Below are 24,413 nucleotides of genomic sequence, written 5' to 3'. Positions count from 1 at the left end.
ATGCTATTACTTTCCAGGAACATTGGGACTACAGATAAATCTTTGCCTAACTGATGTGAAAGCCCGATCATCCAGAAACATATTACAGTTTAACGCAGCCTAAACTGAGCTACTTGCTTGTGGAATTTAGATGCCAGCTTTGATCACCCTGGTCTTCCTCTCTGCCTTTATGTGACTCACTTACAGGATCTGGGGTAGCTTTAGTGGTGCAAATTTGGAGTCATTTGGCCATGGAGTTTCTGAGAGACAGAGATCCTAAAGAAAGGACCCGAGAATAACATTTTCTACTTCTTGTAATGTTTTTTGCACACACCCGTGGCTCAAACTAGTGCCCTGATCTGCCCCAAACTGATATCACCGAGTCGGGTTCAATCTTTGCTGGTGCCCAACACCCACTGCTGCTTCAGAGATTTAAGATTTAAAGAGCTACTAGGGGTCCAAGTTAGCTTTGCTAAGTGGCTCGAGCCTTGGGCAGTGTGCTACAGACTCTGCATGTGCCATGAGACTGGTGCCATGGTGAGCAAAGGTGTGCACAGGCATGCTTGATCTCAGATGACATCAGGTAGAGATGTTCTTATGGGTGAGGTTGTTAGACCTTGTCCTTTTTGTAGTGGAGATCCATACAGAAGAATGGTTTCAGAGTAACAGCCGTGTTAGTCTGTATCCGCAAAAAGAAGAACAGGAGTACTTGTGGCACCTTAGAGACTAACAAATTTATTAGAGCATAAGCTTTCGTGGACTACAGCCCACTTCTTCGGATGCATATAGAAGAAGTATATATGCATATATGCATCCGAAGAAGTGGGCTGTAGTCCACGAAAGCTTATGCTCTAATAAATTTGTTAGTCTCTAAGGTGCCACAAGTACTCCTGTTCTTCTTTATACAGAAGAATAGAGAGATAGACAAGACTAGGGAGAGTGGGCTAGAGAACCTTGGGGTGTAGACTACATGACCTAGTAGATATTTGCCATCACTTAACAGCTATGATTCTAGCACTTTTAAATTTCCTTTTCAGCAAATTTCCTCTACTGAAATGTCCACTTCTCTGTTCCTGGAACTCTAACAGGACTTTGTTTTTAACCTACTCCAAGTATTGGTCTGTTTAAATCAGCTGCAACAAAAAGCTCTACACTTCCAAGGGGATCAGGTCGGCATCAGAGGTTGGCCGGGGGAGGCAGGAGGGGTGTTGTTTAGTAGTGTAAATAGCAATGTCTAAGCAGAGGCAAATAATGTTTTCTTTCAAAACTACAAAATCCTAGAGGAAAGATACTGCCAAACATTTTGATACACAGGTTGCCAGAGGCAGTTGTTTTCCTCATAAAGAAATTTCAGTTTGATGTTTGAAGGGCACATATTAAAATATACACTATATAAATCACTTCTTTATATTATAAAAAAAAAAAAGACCAGCTTTCCCTCCTACAAAGTAAGTGCTTCCCAGTTGTCCTGAGGTAATTCCAATGCCCCTAGATGTTTAGATAATCATGTATGACTTTGTAGCTTACAAAGGAAGGGATTGGCAGTAAAGCCCATCTCATCTCAATACCAGAAAGATGCAGTCATATTGGAGGGAGTTCAGATAAGAGCCACAGAATTGATGAAACGGCTGATTAAAGAGCTAAATATGTATAGCATGGCTAAGCAGTGAAAGAAAGAGGACTGGAGGACCACCTACAATCTGGGAAGGACACAAACGTGCCAAGGGAGGGAATAATTATTTTGGGGGCTGCAAGGGGATATCACTAGAAATAACAGAATCAAATTTAGAAAGGAAATAGGCTGAATATTGGGAAAATTTCCTGGCAGTGAGATCAATTACACTGAGGAATAGTTTTCCCAAGAGAAATAATGGATGCCTCACTGACTGGGACAAACTGCTAGAAAATGAACTGCGGGTAGCAATCATGCACTTGCAAGGGGATGGACTAGATAATTTAATAGGTCTTCTCCATTTCTGTGGTTCAGTTATCTCCGTCTATCCCTATTTAACAATTTATTTTTAATATTGAAAAAAACATCATGCCATTAGCAAATGGCCATGATTGTCCCCCTGCATTCAGAGCCTTTGAAAAGCATAATTGTTTGAGCACAGGGGCTCGTCTTTAATTACCTCACTTACAAGCAGTTGTTTTGTTTGTCTAGGCTGTTATTTACAATTCAGATCCTGGAAGCTCACTGTCAGTGTGAAAATTCATGGGCATTAATTCATTGGTAAAGAGCGAGCAAATGCAGAGCATGGGGCAAATGTAAATACATGATGTCTCCCCATTACCACGGGCAATGAAGCTTTCAGAAACAGCCCATGACACACAGGACTGCTGTTTATAATTTTGGTAGCCACATTAAAGAAGGTGGGGGGGGGGGAAAGGTCAGGTTTGATGTGTCACTATTAGAGACACAAAGGCTCCTGAACACTTTCAGTCTAGGTAATCTGTGAGTCATACACAAGGTCTGCTAAGTGATTTGGATAGAGCAGATTGGGAGAAAGAAAAAAAGAAAGAATTTATTGGTGTGTCAATACAAGTTATTGAAAATGTCCTTGTGGCCAATTCACTTCAATGTCAGTTCCTAGGACCTAACTTTTGTCTCCTAGTTTATTGCCTTCCTCTTGAGCCCCCATCTAGCTGTGGCTTTTGGAAAGTCAGGAGGCTGAGTAAACACTCACTGTAAAGTCAGATTAGATTCCATTAGCATTTTCTGTTTTACAGCAGAGACAATACATTTCCTCTAAAAATTATTGACCCTCTTCCCTCCCCCCCTCCTCCCCCAAAGACACAGCCATGGAGACAGCGTCAGACTGTCACTCCAACCACAGATACTTCAGGCTGACAAAAACTGCAGTGCTTACATTCAGCACAAGACAAATGTTAGCTGGTATCACTTGGCAACTGCACCATCTTTGCAGGCTGCCGAGGGAATTTTGATCAGTAACCTCTGCATGTGCATCTGACATTTAACCAGCGGCACAGAAGTTCAGATGAGCAGCTTACACATTAGGGACCAAATCCTGCCCTCACCAGTGGAGCAATGGAAAACAGAGAGGATGCCTGCTGCATTTTTTGCTACAGGGATGCTGCCGGTCAGGGCTGGCTGAGAGGTGTCCTTTGCTGAGCAGGAGCAACATGCGCATCCATTGTTTGCTAGTTAGTGGTTTGCAGCTGATGGCAACTTGTATGGGGGTGAGCATGCCACCAGACCCAGCCCTTGTGGGGACCTGAGCTGTGGGGCTGTGTTTTAGGTGTGGCCAGCTTTCTGTGTCTCTCATTAGAGGGCAGGATTGAACCTGGCACTGGTAAAGATATCAGAGCAAATTCAACTTTGAGTTCCCCACATGCACGTCCATTGAGCTCATCCATTGTAAATGGATAGGTCTTGAGTGGGCTGAGACAGAATATTAATGAGAGCAGAGCTTGGCTCATCAGTGACTGGAAGAACCAGGAAATCAGGTGGGCTCAGGACCGCATCAGAGCTGCGCCTCTGTTTACCTTACTCAGTGTCACTGACAGAGCGTGACAAAAGGCTTGAACCATAAACAAAGTCTTGTTGGAGGAAAGCAGTTATGTTTTACCCTGCACTGAACTGGAAGAGCAAACAGAGGAGGGCTGCAATTCTTCAGCTTGAGGACTGATCCTGAATTCAGGTGTCAGTCCTGAGCGCTGGAGTCCTGGACATGCACCAGCACAATGACTGTAAGGAAGTAACTTAACACTTGGGTTACTTCTTCCTCCCTCTCCCCTCAGTCTATGGCTGCCTTTGCTTGTGCAGGTTTTTACTTCCCCTTTGAAATTCCTGAAGTGTACAGTACTTAGCGTTTCTCTGGAGAGGGATGGGGAGGTTACAGGTATTCAGGAGAGTGACAGTCCTAGAAGGTTTGGGACAGTTTTGACCTCTTGATGACTAGACTTATTTCTGAAGCTTTGTCATTTGCACACAGAAAGTTTCTCTTGTTTTGAACAAAGTTCTCCGTGTTGGACAAAATACACCGCAACTAAAGGCAAATATTTGACTTCTATGAATAAACAACATATAGGATGGTGCAGTGAGCAAGATTCTAGAGTATATTGGCATAACTTTTGTGATGGGTTCCCCCTGGGATGCCACCTGCTACTGGGGTACGACTGACCCACCAACCTGGGCTCCCTTTACGCTGTACTGCTGTAATAGTCAATTTTATGAGGAGTCCCTGATTTCAGTAGCTTGTTATGCTAGGTGTGCAAATAGTTTTACATGCACAATTCTCAAATAAATGCATATTTTGCTTCTATTATTGTAATGGCGGGTAACTTCCTCACTGCCTAATCCTGCAGCCCAAACTCATGCAAAACTCCTCTTGATTTCAGTAGAACTAGGGTGACCATATTTCCCAAAGGGAAAATAGGACACTCCCTGGGGCTAGCCTGAACCCTCCCTCCTCCCCTGCATGGGGCTGGCCCGAGGCGCACGCCCAGGGCAACCCCCCAGTCTGCACGGGGCTGGCGGCGCTGCTCGCTCGAGCCCAGCCTGCCCCCAGCCTGAGCCCTGCCTCCCCAGGGGGCTGGCCTTACCACTCCCCACCCCCCCAGGTCCTCCACACCCCACTTTTTGACAAAAGTGGACATTTGTACCACTTGCTGTTGCCAGCTGATGAAGTTGGCAAGAACAAACAGGACAAATGCCCACTTTTGCCAAAAAAGTCGGGATGACCAGGACAGGGCTTCAAAAAGGGACTATCCCAGCCAAAACAGGACGTATGGTCACCCTAAATAGAACATATGAATCAGAACTGCAGGAGTGAACCCAGGGGAAAACATACCAGATAACCTTTGGATTTGTACAATTTTTAAGGCACGTACGGTCCAGATCCTCAGCGGGTGTCAATAGGCATAGCCCTACTGCAGTCAGTGGAGCTACACTGATTTGCACTAGCTGTCAGCCTGGCCTGATAGTTGGATGCGCTCCTCACTTTTTGCCTGCCACGCCTTTACTGTGGTCCTTAAATATCCGCATATAATAAAATCTTTTGCACTTCTGTTGCATTTTTTCATCCACGGATCACAGAGCACTTTACAGACATTAACTCGTTCATTATGTCTGTCACAATAGCCATTGCGTTAAATTAAGCAAATCTGTCGACCACAGTGGTTGTAAAGCTAATTCCCAAAACCAAAACTGGGTAAATTGGTAACGCAAGTTACCCCGCCCCACCCTGCTCCCACCCCCATGGGATGTTAGTTACTGAATCCTTTCATTCAGATCAGCAGCATGGCTTAAAGATTGTGCCACAACAAGTACTGAAAGTTAATCTTGAGTAATTGTACCAGGATATGGGTCCAGATGGTCAAGTGTAACTTCCTAGTTCCTACATCTCTTGGACACTCTAGACTGAAGCACGGGGAAGCTCTAATGCTGAAGTCCAGACCTTTCTCCTGAATTCAAGTTACTGAACTTTGACTTCAATGGTAAAGGTAAAGGTCAAACTTCCTGATATTTTATGTTCAGCAGAAGATGGCAAATAAAACCTCAAATAAACCAAAGCTTGAAACATTGTGCACAAAATGTGGATAAAATAGAGTCTGTAAATGTGTTGTAGATTAAAGCAAAGGGTCTGGCAAGCATTCAGTGACCAGCATGTCTGTTCACTGTGCACCCCTTTCTGTTTGGGGTCTTCACTTGCCCAGGAGTGGAGGGAGGAATCCAATTGGATAGTGGCATAACTGCCCCACAGCTTGGGTACAAAAGGAGCAGCGATGTGCGTCTCTTTCCTGGCCATCAGCAGCAATCGGTGTGGGGATCTGTGCATAGGAGCCATTACTGGGTCCCTATGTTGGCCATGCCCTCTGGACATCCATGGTTCCCATCAGAGAAGGCCTGCAGAGCAACCTCTCCATGGATGCTTGAGGCACAGCCTAATAAGAGCAGACAGTCCACTGCCCCAGAGCATGGGTGGGAGGAAGAAATCCCAGGAAAGTCCCTTCCCCCTAACATTCTCCATGCGGGGGCAGCTGTGTTATGGCTGCCTGTTCACAAGGGGAGCAGATAATACTGCCAGGAGTGTTCCAGACCTCAAAGGGGACAAAAAGGGATTGGGTGTGGAGATAGCCATGGCCTCTTTCCCTCTTGCACGCTGGCTAGTGTCTGGAGAGCTGTACTGGGAGAGCACATGCTACACATGTTCTTTGGGTGTAGGTTCTGTCACTGGTGAGCAGGCTGCCTCTGTGTCCCTGGATGCATTGTGCCTTCTGGCCTCTGCACGCATAATGACTCCAGCTACTGCCACTTACACAGTGCTCCTGTCCCTCTCCCTCCTGCAAGGCTCGGGCTCCCAGAGCCAGAACTGAAGCCTTTTGCCTCTGTCCCTGTTCTCTGAATATCTTTTTTGCTAGACCAGGAGCCTGTTGATGGCTCCTATCCTGCAGGCCTGACCTACTCAAAATCACTTGGGCATACCAGAATCCCAGCATCACGCATCCGAGCATAAGGTGAACAGACAAATGAGGATAAAAAGAAGAGTGTCTTTGTACAGCGCCTAACATGGTGGGGTCCTGGGGCCTGGTTAAGGGTTCCTAGGCAGTATGGTAGACCATAATCATAATACTTGGGATTTCTCTGAGCAACAGAGAAGGGACAGCATCTAGAGAGCCACCTTCGTCAGCTGACTCTTCAGTAGCACTGCCGAGCAGCTGGGGCTTTTCTCAGAGTCCACTCAGAAAGTGGAAACTCTTTCTTGTGTTTCTGCAGGTTAGAAATCTCTGCTACATGGTGACGAGGCGGGAGAAAATGAAACACTCCATTTGCAAACTTCAGGAGCAGATCTTCCATCTCCAGATGCAACTGATCAAGAAGGATCTTTATCCAGGTAGGTACTTCTGCTAATGGCTTGGGAGTACTTGTAATCACAGATGCTTCCAGTTCCAACATATACTATGAAACACTCATATCCAAACCGGCGCACGTGGAAGCAAAAGCATCCCCAGATTAGGTCTTTCCTTCCTTTTTTTATGTTGATAAACATGTGGTTGAGCTATCTTGTGCAAATTATAGATACTTGGGAGCTTATGCCCTGTCCAGGGTAGGCTTGTGGTAGAGCATAGAACTGGGGGTCAGGACCTGGGTTCAAGCCTCTGTTTCACCACAGACTCACTGTGCCACCGTGGACAAGTCATTTAGGCCTCAGTTCTGCCCTCTCATAAAAGTCAGTAAGAGTTTCACCCTTTAAGTGAGGGCAGAATCGGGACCTTATCTTCTCTGAGTCTCAGGGAATTTCTGCGCTAGAGTTGGAGTTCCAGCTCAAGAAGACATACCCAGGCTAGCTCTGATCGAGCTATGTGCTAAGAACAAAGTGTAACCGTGGCAGCGTGAGGGGGCTACCCACCCCGAGTCTAATCCCATCTGAGACGATAGGTATGTGCTCAGGGCAGCTAGCCCCTCCTGGCGTTCTCACTGCCACTACTACACTCCTGTTGTTAGCACACTAGCTTGATATCTGCTCAAGCTGGAATTTACACCTTATATCTCCAGTGTATACACACCCTCAGTTTCCCCAACTGCAAAATGCGGGGAGGGAGGAAGAGAATGATTCCTCCTCCTCCTTCCTCACTTGCTTTGAAATCGACAGGCGATCAAGCACTGTGCATTTTGAGTATTCTGATTATTACTGTTTTATTAAGAACAGGGAAGAGTACATTTCCTACCCTGACTCTGCTGAGAGGCTGAGATGGTAGTTTTCACTGACCCTATACAAAGTAGATCTGTATCACCTCTGGGTAGTAAACGCTAATCATTTTGCTGGATAGTTAAATTAAGACATCAGTCTGGCCTGCAGTGAGATGCTGTGACTGGAGCACATTGTTCCGTTCCAACTCCTCATCCTGTTTGGATGGTGATTACAAATGCTGGGTGCAAGGCTAGAGAGGTTGGTGTTTTTAGTTGTGGCATCTGGCTCGTTGGTGTGTTTTAGTAGCAGTTGCATTGGCTTCTTTTCAGTTGCCTCTGGCTCTGTTAAGAATCAAAGGTTAAGCTGCTGATGGAATGTCTTTTGCTCCTAGATGCCATCTCATTTTAACACTGATTGTCTGTAATTCACTCGGCTATACGTATCTATTAGCGGAGAACATCTTGCACACAGTACGGGAAGCACTTGGCAGCATTTTATTAAATAGCGAATATAGAATTAATTTCTTTCTTTTTTTCTTTGATTATTTTTTTTTTAAACATGCAGTGGTTGAGCCCACATCTCATAAATTCCTCTTCCTTTTTTCAATGGCAGTACAAGACTCAAAAACCAAGGCTGCATAACAGTTTTTCCAGAAACAGCATCTGGTTCTTTGGCAGACTCCTCCGCCAGTTGTTGTGTTTGTGGCTTTGGAGTTGCTTCTGAAGCCATCACGTGTTTGGGGTTTCTTAGGAACTGTCTGGACTGCACTTTCCCTTACCAAAGTTTCCTTTGACTCAAGTTTTGAGTCTGAGAAAGGTGGTGTTGAAAAGTTTGTGACTTTGATTCCGTGCAAATTTTTCTTGGTAGCCTGACCCGGGCTGCTCTATAGTGCAGAGAGGAAGATCCAATAATCATATACAGTATGGCCTAGTCAGAGATGGGCCCAAGCCACAAAAAGTCTGCTACTGGGTGAGGCTGACCAGCCATGACACTGATTGTCTTCAGTGGAAATTTCAGGTGTTCTGCACTTCTCAGAATAGGACCTGTCTTTTGGATCCAGATCAAAACTATCCCAAAGTTGTGGGGAAGTTATGCGCTGAGTCTTTGAGTGGGGCCTATTTTACATAGAGGGCCTGATTAGTAGAGGTACTGAGTGTTGAGCACTTGCTGATCCCACTGGGACTAACTCTGATAGCCTTTATTGAAAGATACCTTACTCCATAAGTGATCACATGGTAATTAGTGAAGCTACTTGTTGACATCGTGAATAAGAGTAGAAGAATCATAGGGTTAGAAGGGACCACAAAGGTTATCTAGTCCAGTGGTTCTCAACCAGGGGTAAACGTACCCCTCAGGGTACCCAGAAGTCTTCCAGGGGGTACATCAACTCATCTAGATATTTGCCTAGTTTTACAACAGGCTACATAAAAAGCATCAGCGAAGTCAGTATAAACTAACTTTTCATACACACAATGACTTGTTTATACTGCTCTATATACTATTCACTGAAATATAAGTACACTATTTATATTCCAGTTTATTTTATAATTATATAGTAAAAATGAGAACATAAGCAGTTTTTCAGTCAGAGTGTGCTGTGACACTTTTGTATTTTTATGTCTGATTTTGTAAGCAAGTAATTTTTAAGTGAGGTGAAACTTGGGGGTACACAAGACAAATCAGACTCCTGAAAGGGGTACAGTAGTTGGAGAACCACTGATCTAGTCTAACCCTGTGCCAAGATGCAGGATTTGTCATGTCTAAACCATTCAAGAGAGATGGCTCTCCAGCCTCCTTTTGAAAAGCTCCAACGAAGGAGCTTCCCCAACCTCCCTAGGTTGTCTGTTCCGTTGTCCTACTGTTCTTACAGTTAGGAAGTTTTTCCAGAGATTTAATCCAGCTTGTTGACTTTATTTTGAGTTGTGGGTTGTAAGCATTCCTCTTAAGTTAGGTGCGCATCTACAAAGTTCAGGGTATTCTGACCAGAAGGGTTGTTTTGAACCTTTACCTACTTTGAAAGTAACAAGATTTCCTTGGGACAGCATTTGAAGTCCAGAAATAAGAACTGCTCTGAATGACTTGAAGGAATGAGGAATTTTACTGCTGTAAAATTGTAAGTGTTCAAGCTTGTATCTGAGCAGTATTTATTGTTTGCTTAAAATAAATGGGAATGACTTTCAAATGGACACTTCATCATGATTTTATTTCCACGGGGGAAATTAAGCCAATCTGAACAGTAAGCCATGAGATGCAGATCTCCACAGCTTTGTTCAGCTAAGGAGAATGAAGGATAGTACCAAAATGAAGCTCTAATAAGTGAGTTGAAGAAATCAGTGATAATAGTTTCCCTCAAGAGAAGTCAAGTGCTTCCCCATGTAGATAGGATGGCTCGTAGTACAGAGAGGATTGGGGTGCAGAGTTGTCAGTTTCTGAGACCATTTGATTATTTGCATATTCTTCTACTGCATTGGCTCCTACTACACAAGTTAGCACACGAGAGCTCGGACATCTGTATGCTTCCCTGAGACCCCCCTGAGCTCAGCTTTGTTTCTGACAGTAGGACAGCCTTTTGTAGTGTTATGAGCCAAATCAGTAGAGTTGCTTCATGTGGCAGTAACTACTCTCCATTTCATTATGGTACAAGAGAGGCACGGTTTTAAGGTCCAATCCTATAAAATGCTGTTGGCCTCCATAAATTGCTGAGCTGCTGTCGACCTCAATGGCAGTGAAGGATGATCAGCCCCTGGCAGGACCAGGGCTCTTGGAAAATTTGTTGTTCAGTTTTACGACACGAAATGATTTGCAAGTGGAGGAGAAAATTTGTCTCCTAATATTTCCTCACCAGTATTTCCTCCCCTCTGACACTTGATTTCATTGGCCGACATATCAATAACTTTTGGGGGGAAAGCAAGAAATCTGTATCACTCTTCCCGATTGAGTGCAGTTGCTGATTATTATGGGGCATGGCAATTAATCAACACAACCTGGTGGAGTTACCCCATAGGCACGTTTGGCACACTGTATTTTTGGAAGAGTCTCCTCCTAAAACTCCTAACTTGGAGGTTTATTTTCCCATTGATGAGTGATCATTTAGGCAGGAGGTTCTTATTAAAGCTGTTGGGAATTGCCCACGTAAAACTACCCCTCTTCTATCTCACATATATGTCTTGCATGAAATGTCAAGTTGACTCCTGACTGTGAAATGTGGCTGTTATTTTGACAGGCTCCTTTTGAAAAGGTAACATTCATATTTCTGTTTAGAACCATTGTGATGTCTAAACAAAGTCATATTTTTATTTGTAAGTCAGGTGAAAAATGTGTCTGTTTGGAACTTCCCCAGTCTTCTGGAGTTATTTGGCAGGAATGTAGTATATATCAATGTTTATTTTCTTTCTTTCTTTCAGTGAGTCCATTGCTCATGAAAGATCCTGGATTGGCAATCCTGGAAATGTAAATCCTCTCTTAATCCAGACCCACAGATATTCTCAGGCAGCTGTAATGCAAATTCCACCACTACATTTCAACCTAGAGAGACTACCTCTAGAGAGAGAGGAGACTTCAGCCTCCATGGCCTCTCTGCTAAGACTGCTAACAAATCTGATGGTGGTTTATATGAAGCTGATACCTTCCACCGATCACTGCATAGATCTCTTAGAATTATTGCTCAGTTGTCATTTTACAGCCATCACATAGTAATAACTTTTGGTCAGTGCCAACTTGGGTCAGCTTCAAGCTAATGATCAGATTACAGAAAGCTAGAAATCATATTTCCAATTCCTTCAGCCATCCAGGCTCCTACTTTTGCTTTTAGGGCCCTGTTCTTTCCCCACTGAAGGTAGTAGGAGATTTAGCATGAGCTTCTGCAGGTGAAGATTTGGACCCTTAATATATAAAAAGCTTTGAGTATTTCACCTAGTAATACAAATTATTCTTTTCAGAGGGTACATCTTAATCCTGTTCCCCCAAGAAGAATAAATCCAGTACATATGCAAAACCATTTAGTATATATTGATTTTTAGTTGAATGTCCAAATAGCTGTGATTTATATTCCTGGTTTTCAATAGGCAGTTTTCAATAGCCAAGTCTCTCCCACTCGGTTTAGTTGGATTTTATGCAGTGTTTAGGTGTTAGAGGTTTTTTTTTTCCGTTGTTATACAGTGTAAGCAAGGGTAGTTATTATATCCAAAAGATCAAATCAAGACAGGTCTGCTTAAAAATGCTGCCAATAAGATCTTTGTCAAACTTGTTTTGTGACCTTATACCAGCAATGGAAGAGTAGGTTGATAAGCACTTTGCATTTGCTTGTAGTTTACATTGCAAATTCGCATTATACCACAAGCTCTAAAGTTTGGAATTGCCTCAGTCTTTTGGAGTGTTCCTATGTAGGGGTTTGGTTTATAAGCACTGCATTCTCAGGACTGAAATCTTGGTGCCCAAAGGCCTTGATCCAGCAAAGCACTTAAGCAAGTGCTTAATTTTAAGCAAATGAGCAGTCCAGTGATTTCAGTGGAACCACTTGTGTTTAAAGTTCAGTTTGTGCTTAAGTGCTTTGCTGGATCAAAGCCCAAATTTCTTCTTTATACGGTCTCTGGGACTGAAACCCTTTCCTTAATCTAGAGCTCTGTAGTGTCCACTTGCCCCAAATGGCGGTACACCGATCTCCTTTGCAACTCTTGACCCAGATTTGCACTAGAGCCTGCTATTGTTTCACAGAAGGTGATTAGCAAGGATTCTTCCAGTTCTTAACTTCATCCTTATCTCAGTGCTCCTGAATGCTCCAAAGTGTTCATCATCATGTTACCTGGTTACGTGAGCTCACATTTCTTTTTATTTGAAAAAAAAAAACAGAACAAACTGGGAAGAGAACAAAGGGAAAGAAAAGTGACCCCAAAAGAAAAGGAAGAGATGGTAGAAAAAGTAGCCCTGAGAAGAAAGAAAAAAGGAAACCAGGGAACGACTCAGTCTTGGGACAGCTGGGTAAGTCTGACTGTCAGAACACAGCACTGAAATATACTGAGTGCAGAGGCCAAAGTCATAGAGTTAAGGAATTCCAAAGGCTTCCCTTATGGGGGTGGGTTAAATGTAGTGCTTAATGCCACAGATAGCCCTAGAGATTAGGCCAGGGGTCTCAAACTCAGATGACCTTGAGGGCCGCATGAGGACTAGTGCATTGGCCCAAGGGCCACATCACTGACACCCCCCCTCGTTGCCCCTGGCCCCACCTCCACTCCACCTCTTCCATGAGGCCCCGCCCCGCCTCACCTCTTTTCGCCCTTTCCCTGCCCCCATTCCTGGGGTGCAGGAGGGGTGTGGGATGTGGCAGGGTCTCCGGGCAGGGNCAGAGGAGGGAGCTGGGGTGCAGGAGGGGTGTGGGATGTGGCAGGGTCTCCGGGCAGGGGGTTGGGGTGCAGAAAGGGTGCGGGGTACAGGCTCCAGCCCGGCACCGCTTACCTAGAGTGGGGTGACAGCGCTGCGCCCCACGGCCAGGGCAGGCTCCCTGCCTGCCTGCCCTGTCCCCGCTCCGCTCCAGGAAGCAGCCGGAGTCCCGCGGGGTGGGGGGGAGACGGCGCCATGTGCTGCTCTTGCTGCTCCTCCAGGTACCTCCTCCAAAGCTCCCATTGACTGTGGTTCCCAGTTCCTGGCCAATGGGAGCTGCAAGAGCACGGAGCCCTCTACTTGCCTCCCACCCCCTTGCTCAGGGCTGCAGGGACATACAGTAGTTCAGCTACTTCAGGGAGCAGCGTGGGGCTTGTGGCGACACGGGGTAGGTGGGGAGGGGAGCGTGGGGAGCTTGGCGGGCCGCACGAAAGAACTCCATGGGCTGCATGCGGCCCATGGGCCGCGTGTTTGAGACCCCTGGACTAGGTTCTCTTGCTTATCCACATTGGAGTTACATCACAGACATTGGCTGTGTGAGCTTCCTTACACTGCTTCTGCTCTGTACTAGAGGGACCAGAGTACACTAACCCCCACCCTGACACTGTAGATGGGGTCCTTTGTCTGTAGGCTGTCAGCTAGTGGCACAAAAACTTAGGAAGTATTCAGCTATCAGGCTGAAGGGTTGAACTCCAGCTGGAAGAATGCATTAGAATATTGCAATGAGAAATAGTGATTTTACTTTCTGGCAATGTAATCTGACTTCTCCACTCTAGTGTAGTGTTCATTCTCTGAATAGTCTGCACCATGCGTCCTGCTGCTGCTTGTGAGTAAACTGCATGGGCCATGTGTTTTAGTTCAATGCATGCTGCTCTGTTCCTCTATGCAACCTCCATCACAGGAATTCGTTCGGCCAAGTGGCTGCTGCTGGCAGTCCCAGACCAGCCAGGAGATGGATGCAAAGTGATGCCGCTTTCTCAGCACTATTTCCAGTCTTTTTCCATGTCATAAAGGGCCTGATTCTGCCCCCATTACTGTCATTCTGTGCATTATGTTGATATATAACACACCACCCAGTCCACCATCAAAAATAACCCCCTGCTACATAGCAGGGGAAAAGACCTAAAGAAAAAGGGCTTTTTCAACAATTCCCTTAGCAACCACAAATGATTTCTTGTAGAATTTGATCTCTTTCCTACTTTCTGATGTTGATTAAATGACATTTTTAATTCCATGCCCCCCCCCCCTTGTGTCAGATTACTGTGGCCAGGTGCAGAAGCTTGACTTGAGCACCAGCAAGCAAGGGGTTAATTCTATGTTCAGCTCTCCCACAGGTGTAATGACCTAGCACCGGAACTGACAGCCCAATCAGCAATTCAGAGGAAAGCCAGGGAACACTATAAAAATAACTCCCTGGCCCTAGAAAGGGAAAGAACTTCTGGGGGAGGGGTTTGGGGCAGGGGCTTATACTTGGCTTTCTCTTCACTTTTCTGTTAATATAAAATCCTGTTTGTTTTTTCTTACAATTTGCTAACTCTGAAACTGAAGCCTTAGAGGAAGAATTTTACTTAATGAAGGACATTCTCTGTTACTATTTAGATCAGCTGTCCTGTTCCGCTAGCTTAGAATGACCCAAAAGTCCTTCCCTTGAGACAGCTCCCATGATGGCTTGACATGTTGTGAAAAGCCCCCTGTAAATTTTAGTTATTGTCTGCAACACTCATTTTTTTTCCCCCTTAGGCATATCCTACACCTACAGCAGCAACTGATTTAAATCAAATAGTTAATTCTGTGCTGATACTTGGCAGAAATATTTTCTTATTCCTTATGAAAGGGAGATACTGGGCCACATGTCCTGCCATCATTTTAAAAAAGAAAGTGTTGAAATCTTTAAAACAATGAATGATACAAACCTCCTCACAAGAACAACAACTATAGACATGAATCGCTTCCTCCACAACACAGTCCCAGTGACCTCTCCCCTAACCCATCTGTAGTTTCTTTTTAAAAAAGAGAAAAAAATACTCCATCAAAAATCTGCCCTTTTCTCATCCATTTTATAAATAAGTCCAATGTTTTTATTATTTTTTTTACAATTTATTGAGAGAGTATTAACAAGTTTACAAATCCTTGCCATGTAAATATCAGAAACCAAACAATCATTACAACAGGGAGCTTTTCTTTAGAGACATTTTTGATGAATATAGTCATCAGATCTCTCTATTTAACAGGATGTTCCCATAGTACACAGTGAGCATCATTACAACTGCTCACATGAATGAGACCAGTTTTTAATGTACAATTCCAGTGGGTTTCAGTCATAACAATTAGAACAGGGACACACCTGTGCTATTAGGATCTCTTTGTTTTCTTCCCTCTGCCAGTGCAGAAGTGTTCCCTCCCATACATTTTAAAGGCACTTAGAACTTCTAAAAGTAGGTAGATAAGTAGTGGTGACCTCCACCACTTCTCTTGAGAGCTATTCCACACGCAGGCAAACCTCAATACTAGGAAGTTTTTCAACCAAATTCTTCCCTCTTTTACTTCTAGTGAGTCCTCTTTGTGCTACTCCAAATAATTCCTCTCCGGTATTCACTCCTTTCAAGTATGTATAGATGACTCTAATGCCTGCGCCCTTCTGTCTTCACTGAATCCTACACATTTAGCTGCTTTAAACTTTCCTCATCAGTCAATCCCTCCAACCCACTGATCGTTCTTGCTCCAGTTTAGCCAGTCTCTTTTGTACCTAATGAATGCAGTCTACCAGGTGCCAGTGGGAAAATCCATCTACAGCACCAATGGCAGGAAATGACTCAAGGCAAAAGAACTCTGTAGCATGGACTTTACTAGGCGTGATTTTGAAAATCAGTAGGTCCATGTTGCACAGAGCTGATTTTTTACAGCACAGACTGTTATCACACTTTCACTTTTCTCTACGAAATTAAATAGCATAATCCAATAATTGTCTCCAGGTGCAAATCCTCTTCTCTGTAAGGATTTACCAAATTCTTAGGATCAGATAAAATTAGTCCAGTCTGTTACAATAATATGAACATGAAAAGTAACAGCTTAAGAATAGGAGTGTCTACAGTGTTATTTCAGAGCTGCTGGGAATAGATTAAAACCGCTCTCTGTTTAATGACATCATATGATATAGACACTTTTATCACTGCCTGTCTTTAGAAATTTGGCTAAATCATAAGTAAATACTCAGACCAAATCCTGAGGTTCTTGCGCAGTCCTTAGCCCAAGCTTCCACTGACTTCAATGAGAGTTTAGCCTAAGTGAAGACTTCAGCCCAACATTTGACACCTCAAAGCCAGTATGAAATGCTGCCAGCACTGTTCCTGTTTTAATGTGTGTGCAATGGCTGTACAACTGCATGTTAAAGTCAATCAGCCTTTTTAAATTTGAGGAAGGTTTCTGTACTAATATTTGCTTAGTCCAAGCTCAGAGGTACTTCTGCGAAAGCATCGGCGTCACAGGCAGTCAAAATGAATGATCCAAGGCAGATATTTATTTGAGGAAGCTAACACTGTATCTAATATAGAGCGATTGACATATACTGCACATTAAACCTCGGGTCTTACCTTATGGCTTAATGGATTGCTTACCAGCATGACCACTTGGTCTCTCCTTTATGCTCTGCCCCATAGCAAGAGAACTAAAGGGCCACTCCAGTAAATGAATACTGAATACATCTGCAGCACTTAAAGGAAACTTTTCTTCATGCAATATATAATCAACCTTCAAAATGCGCTGCCACAGATGGGGGAGTCGGATAATATATGAAAAGGGTTCTCATTTTTATGACCATTAATACCTTTTATAGTTATGCAGCTCTGGTGAGGACTATCATACACATGCTTCAGGGTACTCATGGAGCATTGAAGGGTCAGGCAGGAGTTTTTTCCCCACTCTGTCCATCATTTCCACAAATGATGAGACATCTCATGGGGGATGGGGTTTGACTTCTGAAGCATTGGATGCTAGCTAGTGACAGAGGCCAGTTGATCTGAGCTGTGTGGCAAATCCTACTCATGCTATTATATATCTCGGGTAGGTGGTATACTCTTTGGGGCGAGGCCCACGTTTTTGTGTCTGTGCTGTGAAACATACTTTTGGGGCTCTCTAGAATTATTAATCATAAGCATGATCATCAGTTTTCACTTATTCTGGTTCTGATAATATTACATTCACACTAGTGTGATCCTAACCAGCTATCAGTGCCCATAGAGTTGAAGAAGAAAATTAGAATAACTGTTTTAAGTAGCTAAAACATAGTATGTAGAACCAGTGATGTTGTTTGTGTTTTCCCAGCAAAGGGGAAGGCAAGAATCCAGCCAAAGACCTTCCTTACCTAACTACCCATATAAAGATTATGCCAGGAGGGTGTTTCTACCCCAGCCCCCATGTAAGTGTTCTGTCCTAGGGCTCTCATCAACCCAAAGCAGCAGCCTGTAGAAGTAGAGTTCTCATAGCTGAATTCATCCAGCCCTTCATCTCCTGCCCATTCTTCAGGGTTTCCTGCATGTGTTAGCACTATAGCTGAAGGAACTGTAATAATTCTGTGTGGCCAGATACCAGGGTGTTTCAGTCCTGTTCTCCCCAATCACCCAGCCTTCACAATCTTCTCAGCCTTGCTGGTTAAAGTTCTGTGCGTAGTTCGTCTTGAACACCATATAATCTGCCCTAACACACTGTAGGTCTTTGTCCCCTTTCTAGTAGCTAGACCACACATAGAGGAATATGATTTGGCTCTTGGGCCTAGTCCTTTAATTTATGCAGTCAAAGCTCATGCTTTTCGATCCAAACATTCCAGGTTCAGTCCTCATAGATGTCCAATCTGGAGGCAATGTTATAAGTGGTGGACGGTGTAGGTCGCTATCATGTAAGGTATAAGAATACCCCAAATTAACCATTATTACCTGAAGTAAAGTATGTTTGCCATTTACTCACACATTACATGCTGTATGGTGCATTACAATAGACACTGGAGATCCTCCTTGTTTGCCGAATACCAAAGAATTGTTCCAGGTTCCTTACTGCAGTTTATAGTTTTGACACTGCATTGGTGCCTCTTACAATCAAAGCACAAACTGAATGATTCTGACTTCTAAGACAGTTGTCCTTTTTATTTTTACAGGTTTGTCAACTTCCTTTCCCATAGATGGGACCTTCTTCAATAGCTGGTTGGCCCAGTCAGTTCAGATTACCACTGAGAACATGCCAATGAGTGAGTGGTCCTTGAACAATGGCCACCATGAAGACAACACTCCAGGCCTTTCAGAGGAGCTTTTACAAGATGAAGAGACCTTGTTAAGTTTTATGATGGATCATTCGTTGAAGTCACCATTCAAGCATAGTGATGCAACAAAGAAAGTTAAAAACAAAATGAGAATGAACACTAAGAAAAAACTGTCAAGAAATGACTTGAACACAATCTTCAGGAGTCACCAAGAGGAGGATTCAAATCAGTGGACTAACAACACGAATAACTTATCAAATGATACCACAGAGCCCTTCGCCCATGATGCAAGACCTAGCAAATCAGAGAAAGGAACGGTGAAACTTCACATGGATCGCAAAGGGGCCAGTGAAATAAAAAAGACAGCTAAGAAGGGATCTTCACATCCTGTTCCAAAAGCAAATGATTCTCATGCCTCATTGTGTCTGAGAAGCTCCTTAAGCAATGAGGAGGAGACAGTGAATTGTACTCAGTGTGAGTCCAGTTCTCTGACTAAAGTGCCTGACTCAGTAGGTAGTCTGAAAACGGTAGTGAGGTTCAAATTACCAAAGGAGAGCAGAGGGACTAAGAGGTCACAGATCCAGAAGCCTGACACCGTTAACGGGCCTCCAGTCAGTGAAAAGTCAAAGGTCATCTTGCATCATTTTGACAATGAGACTGATGGCTATTTTTCTGATGCAGAGATGAGCGACTCCGACATGGAATCCGGTAGTGGCAGAGTGCAACATAACCAATTAGATTCAGGAAATGAGGATATTGTCAGAATGAGTATTTTGGCATCATAACTCCACCAGATTTACCAACTGTGACAGTTCTATGAAGCCTAAACCCAGTTACAACTGCCATGTTCAATTTTTGCCTGGTATCATAACAAAAGGGTTTTTTAATATGTATATATAGTTTAAAATTCAGCACTGTGGTCTTTCTCTTCTCTGTATGCCTGAGATACAGCTTAACCATCACCAACATAGATTACTGTAACAGTAGTTGTCCCTTCTTAGTTAACTTGCATATCCCAGTTAAAAGAAATGCAAGCATGCGCATTAAGGGACTTGTGCTTGCAGGCAATGAGCAAGACATCCTAGATTCTTAATAAAGAGGTTTAATTTTGCCAGTATCCGTTGTTTCTGCAGGGATGACAGTTTTATGGGCATTATTTAAAGACAGACAGATTTCATGCTCTGCCTGGGATTATTGCCCCTGTATGTCAGGGTATTGGGGTACTATGAGAACCACCCACACACACAGAACTTACTGAAAAAGTCACTATCTGTCCGTGTGTTTGCGCGCGCACAAGGAAGTAAAATAAGCGATACTAAAATATTTTTTTTTTAAAAAGCACAAAAAGCTTATTTGAAGAAAGCACTTATGGGTGGAGGAAAACAACATTCTATTTATATTTTATTAAATCCTGTGTTTTTTCTCACCTTCCAGTTTGATCAGAATCCGTCCAGGGGCCAAGAACCAAGATTTAGCCCTGCCACTACATCTGTCAGAGATAGTCGGCAGCACTGTAAACAGTCATCAAAGGCTTTCAGTAGATAGAAGAGACACATATCTGTATTAGAGCTGCAACGCTATCTACAAATATTCCTCCTGAGTAGCTCTGGGTATTTATTGATGTTATGTAAACCTCGGAGGTCCTTTGAACCCTTTAAGGTTATTTGAAAATTTTAAGTGATTTACTCAGGTTAATTGATTAGCCTTTACCAAAACATTTGGGCCAAAATGGAGCGGGATGGAGGGGGAAAAATGTCTTCAAAAACAGGAGGGTTGTAAAATATCAAATCAGTTTGGCAAAAGAGCTGATGCCAGCACTTCATCATTAATGGTTGAAATTACATTCAGCTGTGCTGGGAGCTGTACATTCGAGCCCTGTGGGACTACTTTTAATCCTGGTTCCGTCCTGCCCTGCAACACCCACTCCCACTTGCTTCCTCTATTATGGCAGTGGGACCCACAAGATCCCAGTCCCACTGCAGGGTTCTATACTAGTCCCACGCAGGGCTCTATTGTACATGTAAACTCACCATGCACGACAGCCATTTTGTTGTTCTACTAAATACCATAACTAAAACAATAAATTTATCCCTCCCCATCCTTTTTTTTATTCTTTGAATCCTAGTTACAAGCTGTTGACTTGATGTAGGAGGGTGATTCACAAAAGCTGACATTATAAATATTATAATAATTTAATGCATAAAATGTCCCCTATAAGCCTTAAATGTCGTTTAAAAGCCCATGTTACCTATGAGTCAGGCGAATTTCCATGTTTGCACTTAATTGCACCATTATTTCAGTTTTGGCTTCAAAGGTCACAGTTAAATCGTACCGCGTGTTTTATTGGAGTGACCCCAGTGTGAGCTCAGGGAACAAAAAACAAACAAACAAAAAAAGGAATTCACTGAAACTTTTTTCTGTTGTTTTTTAAAAATAAAAAAAAAAAAACCTGGGACACTTCTGCAACTGGTAAAACCCATCCCTTTAAACACAAAAACAGATGAATCAGTCAAATAATTTTGTGTATGCCAAAGAATATTTTGACAATAAAGCAGCACAGCCAGAAACCGGAAACTTGTCATTTGGAAAAATTGGAAGTTATTTAGCAACAAAGGACTAGAGACACATTCATGACACAAAACTGAGGTGTTAGTTTCCAAGCTTGCTGAGGGGGGATGCTTCTGTCACTGAAGCTGCGCCCTGCTGTTTTGATTTCTGATGCTTTTTACTCATTTGACTCTGAGCTTTCTTTAAACTCTGTGACTCCGAAAATTGACTATCGTAGCGTTTTTAAATCTTCAAAAGTCCTTCTGATCAATTCTTATCAAATTATTATCAGATTGCAGTGAAATTAATAAGATTGGCTAATTCCAAAAAATCAACTCTAAAACCAAACGTACCTGGGTGTTTTCCTCATTTGATACATTTTATACAAATTATTGTCGAAAAAGAAGAAAAAAAAGGAACCACCTAAAAACGTTGTTATAAATTAGCATAATCCGCTGAGGTTGGAAACTAAAGTCTGCTCATTAATTAAGGCTCAGTATGTTCAGATAATGTTAAATACAGTAAATAGGACTTAGTTTATCTTATCAGGCTTGCTAGCTTTAGCTACAGTATCCTAGTATAAGAGTCATAACAATAATCAATATGCTGCCTTTTAATGAATCTTGCTTCCGTGTGCTTCACTTCAACTATGGTAAAAAAAAAAAAAACAGACACAAATCTCACTGTACACAGCTTCACTCATTAGCTTCTGCATTCCTTGCTTGCTCAGTACAGGAGAGCAAAAGGGGATAGACTTTAAAGAACAACCAAACGAAAGTGGCACCATATTTCTGTTGATTCCGATGCAGCACTGTGATACACTCCATTGTTACTGTGATCAGGAAGTAGTTCAAAACCAAAAAAAAAAAAAGAACAGTTCAAAACAGCCACAACAAGACTTTAGGCATTGTGATTTGTGATCAGGGACTAAAACTGCACACAGAGGGGCCAAATTTGGCCTGTTTGTATGTAAAATAAGAACAAGAGAATGAGAGGAAACTAACAGAGAAGAGCTTATCAGAATTACTGGGAGAGAAGAATCCAGAAGAGTATTACCAGGCAGTGGCAGAACATGTATCTGGTATACACACTCTATGAGAGCGCTCAGTACTGTATGTAGATGCTGAATCCGTTGTCTTTTGGCTTGAGTTAACTATTGACATTTTGTATAATTGCTGTGGGATTCATTTGAGTGGATTCTTTGATTTATTAGAACCAGTAATAATAATCCCTAGAGTGTCCTGGTTTAACAGAAGAGCTCTAGAGATAATTTGAGGGCTAAGACATGTTCCCAGCGGCACCCATACTGCACCATTGATGTCCATGTACAGATGCCCATACAGTATTCTACTCCATACATTTAGTGGGGGCCACACTAAAATAGACTTACAGAGGCTGTTTTGCTCAAGATGTCTAGGAAATCTCCAGACCTCCACTGGCCACCTGCTATTGCTTCCAAAGGCGTGAGAATTGACAGCAGGCTGGCTGGCTAACAACGAAAGAGGTTATCAGGGAAGAGGTGGATTCCAGCAGGGGAAAGGTAGGACAGAGGCATTCACTGTGGGCAGGAGGCCAGATCTAACCCCACCTCCAATCAGGACCAAGGCCATTTCACAGCCATTCCAGTGGCCCCACCAAAGCCCTGGAAACCTAGCTACTATATTCAGTCATTAGACACCTGGTTCCTAAGAAACACTCCACATGCCCTTTGTTCCTATGCCACCTACTTATTTCATAACAGAAATGTTAATAATTAAGGAAAGAAAAATGTACAAGGAAAATATTTTTGATGTATTGTAAATGTATTTTGAAATGATTAGAAAGAAAAAAGTATAATGGTTTATTTTATTAAACAGATGTCTTTAAGATGATATATAACTGCAGGAGTTGATATTTGCACTGTAAAAGGGACCTGTTTCCTTTGAAAAGCACCACCACACTTGTGGGTTAATGTGATGATGCACGTAGGCTCTGATCAACGCTCATTTCTAATTCATAGAGAACAACCCAAATTAGTGTTAAAGCATTGGTGCCCATTGGAGTTTCCTGAAGACAATTCTGAGTTCACACATTCATTTTTCACCCCATATAATTTTGCTCTTCTGGATAAGCTGTATTGGGGATATTTTGCACCTTTATTTATTTTTATTTTTAAATGTCTAATATTTGGATGACACTTTCCCTCAAAGCACAATAGAGAATTAGCCATTTCAACACAAGGGGGAGAGAACAGAAGATTTCTCTCACTTTTTGTATTGTTAGTATTTTAGTGAACCCATCCTGGTGTTATCCACATCAGCCTAAGGACTAGCAACTCGTCATGAAGGAACTTCTCTGTCTATTGCCAGGGCAGTGTGTTAATTTTGGTTGTTCTTTAAGGAAATTCCCATGTACTTTGCTCCATTCCACACACGAAACAGACCCGCTTCACATCAGTTACAGGAAACTATATGAATGTCACAGGAGGAGAAATCCTTCTGTTTTCTTTGTTTCAAAGAACGTGATGTGCCATTTGTTAATATAAAAGAGAAATATTGAAATATATTGAAAAGAGCAATTTTAAATTATTTTTGGCTTATGTTGCAATATTTATTTTCTTGTATTAGAAATTCCTTTGTAGAGAAAAAAATGTATTTTTCATTAATGCAAAAACCTATTTCTCCTTTTTGTACATTTTCCATGTTAGTTAATCCTTAAAGCAATATAATGTATCAAACTTGTTCCGTGTGAAACTGTATTATGCATGCTGTTTGTGTTGCCTTGCAATAGCTCTGTCTGCCATTCTTTTCATCATGTTTAGATTTAGTGTATGCTTTAATACACATTGGGACCATGGCCCATTGCTTATGGACAAAACTTTGCATTCCTCAATGTGTTGGCAAATGCAGTCAATAAAGCAGTGTTTTATGTGTACATTTTTGTTTGAGTATTATGTAGTCAACAGGTTCCAGTGTAGCAAATTCACCTTGGTATCGAAGGACTCGTCTTCCAAGTGTCCCCCTACCTTAGTAAAGAGGATTTGATTTGTACTACATCTATGACATTCATTTGTTTCTGTTAAGGTTAGTAAACTGTTAATATACTATTAGGGAACTATGTAACTGCCCGTCACTTTCAATGAGCAATAGATTTCCATTACCCAACATAAGTTAACCATTACAGAGCTCAACAGGAATGCTTACTTGTCAGCTCTGTAATTTATTGCTCTGGGGGAGGAGTTGAAAAAGGCTTTATCAATGTTTTAAGGTAGTGTGGGATCTATTTGTATTCATTGTGAATGAACAGGGTTGTAGAAGTCTCGGCCGAGGTTCGGCCCTCAGCGGGGCTGTGGGGTATCCCACTGCCTCGCTCTGGTCCGCCGTCAGTCCCAGTCCGGCGGTAGTGTGGGGCAGCAAACACACGGTTAGGGGCTCAGGCCCTGAAGCAGGGGCTGAGCCAATAGTTCAGGAACCCAGGTCCTTAAGCAGGGGGTGAGTCAATGGGGTTGTAGCAGCCCAGGCCCTAGGTCAGGGCGGGGCAGCAATCAAATAGTCAGGGACCCAGACCCTTAAGCAGGGGCTGAGTCAATGGGTTTGTAGTCCCAGCCTCTCTAGGCCAGGGAAAGGAGG

General features: G+C 42.9%; 1 protein-coding gene across 4 annotated transcripts in view; it reads left to right on the top strand.

The window, feature by feature from the left end:
* The window catches only part of JADE2 (jade family PHD finger 2), a 216,727-nt gene extending 193,009 nt beyond the window's left edge, over positions 1 to 23,718 (top strand). For all 4 annotated transcript variants that reach the window (XM_034778226.1, XM_034778225.1, XM_034778224.1 and 1 more), the window contains 3 exons: positions 6,719 to 6,836; positions 12,483 to 12,611; positions 18,157 to 23,718. In XM_034778226.1, the coding sequence (XP_034634117.1) occupies positions 6,719 to 6,836; positions 12,483 to 12,611; positions 18,157 to 19,043 (1,134 nt within the window). In that variant the 3' untranslated portion in view covers positions 19,044 to 23,718. The remainder of the gene's footprint in view (positions 1 to 6,718; positions 6,837 to 12,482; positions 12,612 to 18,156) is intronic.
* Positions 23,719 to 24,413: the final 695 nt, after the last annotated feature.

This window comes from Trachemys scripta, chromosome 8 (genome assembly GCF_013100865.1).
Source record: "Trachemys scripta elegans isolate TJP31775 chromosome 8, CAS_Tse_1.0, whole genome shotgun sequence".
NCBI lineage: Eukaryota > Metazoa > Chordata > Testudines > Emydidae > Trachemys > Trachemys scripta.
Note: the sequence above shows the minus strand (reverse complement) of the source record. Positions and strands in the feature narration are given on the sequence as shown.